Source organism: Dermatophagoides pteronyssinus, unplaced genomic scaffold, assembly GCF_027571235.1.
Source record: "Dermatophagoides pteronyssinus isolate colony J.1.1.1.1 unplaced genomic scaffold, Derpt_VIB-CSIC_2022.12 sq0146, whole genome shotgun sequence".
NCBI classification, from domain to species: domain Eukaryota; kingdom Metazoa; phylum Arthropoda; class Arachnida; order Sarcoptiformes; family Pyroglyphidae; genus Dermatophagoides; species Dermatophagoides pteronyssinus.
The window spans coordinates 1-4,383 of record NW_027461620.1 but is presented as its reverse complement, the minus strand read 5'-3'; the positions used below and the strand labels follow the sequence as shown (position 1 = coordinate 4,383).

Below are 4,383 nucleotides of genomic sequence, written 5' to 3'. Positions count from 1 at the left end.
TTTAAAAAACTTCAACCGATGCTCAATTTTTGGTATAATTAAACGAATTTATTAAACGTAATAATTTAAATGAATGATGATTAAAATAATAAACAAATAAATAGAAACATAATGAAAATGTCAGATGATGGTTGACGACGTTATTTTATGACGATAATCGATGCGACCTTTTTAGATGCGTCTCTCAATGATGATCGCTCTAAACGATGCTAAAACGATGATGTGAACGCTGGTGAACACTTGTGGACGCTGTGGTGTGTGATATTTTGCTGACTTTTATACCCCATAATTTTTGGCGGCATTTCTAAGATGTTGCACTACGCATGTATCGTGCCATCTGATTGCTGACAAACCCTGTCAGCTGCTTATTTTTTAACCATTTCCTCCCCCCTTTCTGAAACAGCTTCCAGGGGGCGATACGTTATGTTTAATTTAAATAAAAACTTCAATGCGTCCGTTTCCGTATCTATGATAAACTTCCAATCGTCGGACTCTGCATTGATTGATAAAATCCATACGTCGTAAATACGTTCTTGATTAAAATCGATATCCAATACGCCGTATTTCATAATAAATGTTTCGTCGATGATCAATAAAATTTTCGTTGCTTCTATTTCCAATGCTTCGTCACTATCGATACGATAAATTTTATTGGATCCTAGATCCTCTTCACCATACTTGTCTCGAACGATTTCTTTTACCAAGTTAGCGACCTTCGAGCCATACGATAACAATAGTTTTTTACGATGATTGCACAATTCAGATTTACAATCAATTACTTTCAATAATTTTCGATCAATTACATGTACAATTCCGGTAACGATAATGTTTACATCACCCGACCTGACTAAATCAATGTTTTCGTTCATGTTTTCGTTCAACATAAATCGAGAAACCAGCACTTCGTCCAATTGTTTTACGTCATCGATAATTTTCATCACAAATTGATTATCCTTCACGATCATCTCAACGTCCCAGCTCGATTGTTGTATCAAAGATTCGTGTATATCCGCTTTCGATTCCAACGTGCAGGCTAATGACCTAACACACGGATTATACAATGATAATGGATAACTCACCCGTTGACCATTGGTGGTACCATGCTTTATTTCAGCTACTCGTCCATGTCCGGTATTAATCGATTCTACTTCGGCCAATTGCCATTTGTTCAAACTTTTCGATTCGTCATCCGATATTTTTACACCTTGATTCGTGACCAATTTTGATTTAATCGCATCATCATTGTTCATCTCTACTACGTCGTCCGATAATTGATTCTTGTATTGTTGGTCATCATCGATACGTTGGTTAATTTCGATGCCTTTACGTTCATCATCGTAATAATCTCGACCACCTTCTGTATTCTCGATAATTAGCAGATTAACTGCACTTCGTTTCGATTTTCCATCACGACTTAATTTACGTTCACCATAATTAGTACTTTTCGTCATAGCCATGTTCGTTGTTTCGTCGCTATCACCATTCGGCGTTGATTCACTTTCATTACGATCATTCAATGTGGACAAGACGTTAACGGATTCTGCTGAACCATAAACGATCCATCCCAACGTCGTTCGTTTGGCCACTACGTTCTCCGATATTCGTTGTTCTTCCTTCAATTGAATCTTGTTGATATGATCTAACCCGATTAAAATGTCTACGACACCTGGTTGATCCATTACATCGATACCTTGATTACGTAATATTCGTTGTTGATCATGCGATATACATTCGAAATGTAACCGATTAATATTGTCGTTGATACGGAAATCTAGATTGTTGTATTTGCCGTTCCATATAGGTATTGGCAGTGATACCGACTTTTCGCCCATAAATGAAGATTGACCTAACGTTTCTACCCGTATCGGTTCAATCTCACTCGTTTTCAAATTCCATAACTTCACCAAACGTTTCGATATAAATGATCTACACGATCCGTCGTCCAATACTATTCGAACAGATCGATCATTGATTGTCGTCGTTATTGTTTTGAACAAACTGACACCGTCATTCGTCAATAATACTGCTGATGATGATGATTCGTTATTTTCATTCGATGATGTTGCCATTTGTTTCGGCGTTCCATGATGATTAACGTTCGATTCGATATTCGTTTTCGTCGATGATTGTTTGACGTCATAACAAAGATGCTGAATATGATTTTTACCACATATCGGACATTGAAATTCTTGTCGACAATTACGGCTATTATGTCCACCACCTCCGCATCTAAAACACAAACGTTTATCGATAGCGATTTGACGTCGTTCGTTATACGATAATGGACACTCGGCGGTACGATGTTTTCCATCACCAAACATACAAGCATTACCCGGTGTTGCAATCATTACATTTCCTGTCGGTCGCTGATACGTACCTTGCGATTTATTCGTTGGTTTGGATGCTAACTCACTTGCAGCGATCTGTGAATTAGCCATACGTTCACGATCCAAACCAGTTTTGACAAATTCCAGTATTTGATTCAGTGTCATTGCACGTCGATCACCGATCTGCATAAAATGTGCTCGATCAATTTTCTGTAACAATATGCCCACCATGCTTCGTTCTTCAGCAGTCAATTCGGCATTCATCAATGTGTTACGCGTCAATATGATCACTTCCAGCATCCCCTCCCAATCCTTTTCTGATGGACGCAACGATATAAATGGAGCCCGTTTTATTCGGTTTACTATTGCTGGAATTAACCGGTTCGGATTTGCATAATACTCATCTAATTCGTCGATCGCGCTTGTCATTGTCGTTGTTCGAGGATCCAGACTTTCAATGATATATCGATCTTTTGACGGCAACAGATCAATTATTTCCATCAACTTATTTGCATTACCTCGAATTTGCGTATTATCAATAATGTAATGCATAATCGATTTCTTGAATTTATGATAATCTAAAGGTTCTCCGTTGTACATAGTCAATTTCTTTGCTGCCACTTTTACGCCTCCTGACCATGTATTGATGTCGTTTCCGTAATCCCACCATAATCGTTGTGGTTGGTCGTTTCGATATTGATCGTTCGATGATGTCGACGGTACTTGCTGACGATTGATTGCGTCAAGCAGCGGTACATTGTTATTATCGTTAATTGATCGACGATTTTCACTCGTTATCGATGTTGATTCAGCACTTTTGGTGAAATCGATTGATGATTTCATCCGATCTACACGTTCAATTAATTTATCAACGTCAGTGATGATATACGGATATTTAAACGATATAGCTTTTAAATCAGGTAATTTTTCGTCAATCATTAATACGTCGTTGTATGACCATGTTCGCTTTTCCAGATATTGTTCGATGATCATGATTAATTTACTATATTTGAAAATGATGTCGATTTTCTCTCTGGCGTCATTAAATTTACTTTCGATTTCTTTGTCGATATCATCATTTTCGATTATTGTACAACACAGCTGATAATATTTTTCATACATGTTTTTGATATCGCCATGATTTACGTCGATGCCTTGGTTGAACATTCGAACTTCCGTTATTCGTATACTGGAAACAAGTTCCTTGATTTCGACCACCAGGTTTCCTTTCGTTGACCCAGCCTTATCACCATTCTGACCACCGGGTTTCGTCATTATCGTCTTTATCGATTCGTTATTGTCGTTTTATTCGACCGTTATTTATCGTTACGTTACGTCGTCGCTGATTCAACCGTTATTTATCGTTACGTTTTTCGTCCTTGTCGTCCGTCAATATCGTCGTCGTCGCTATTCGTTCGTCTCGTCTTTACTTTCGATCGTTGCGTTTCGTTCGTCGTCGTTCGTTCGTTATTATCGTTCGTTACGTCCGTCGTTAATTCGTTGTTATTTTGTACTATCGATCCGTTACGTCGTCGTCCGTCGTTCGTTCGTTCGTTATTCGTTCGTCCGCTCGTTGCTTACGTCGTTGTTTGTTTGATCGATAGTACCGTCGTCCGTTAGTCGCTTCGTTTATTCGCCTCCATCCGTTCGCTCACTTCCGTCCTTAATTCTTTCTCATCGTTCGCATTCGTCCGTTCGATCAAATTGTACCAAAAAACGTTGAGCACCTAGTCGTAGGCAATAATGGTGCTGATAACGTAATGTTTAAAAAACTTCAACCGATGCTCAATTTTTGGTATAATTAAACGAATTTATTAAACGTAATAATTTAAATGAATGATGATTAAAATAAAATAAATAGAAACATAATGAAATGTCAGATGATGGTTGACGACGTTATTTTATGACGATAATCGATGCGACTTTAGATGCGTCTGTGGTGTGTGATATTTGCTGACTTACCCATAATTTTGGCGGCATTTAAGATGTTGCACTACGCATGTATCGTGCCATCTGATTGCTGACAAACCCTGTCAGCTGCTTATTTTTTAACCAA

The 4,383-nt window shown here is 38.1% G+C and overlaps 1 protein-coding gene across 1 annotated transcript; it reads right to left on the bottom strand.

Moving 5' to 3' along the window:
• On the bottom strand, positions 1-3,823 carry LOC113796891 (uncharacterized). Its single transcript, XM_027347181.2, has one exon. It carries the CDS (start codon positions 3,600-3,602, stop codon positions 366-368), a length of 3,237 nt encoding a protein of 1,078 aa, XP_027202982.2. The 5' UTR covers positions 3,603-3,823; the 3' UTR covers positions 1-365.
• Between the last annotated feature and the right edge of the window lie 560 nt (positions 3,824-4,383).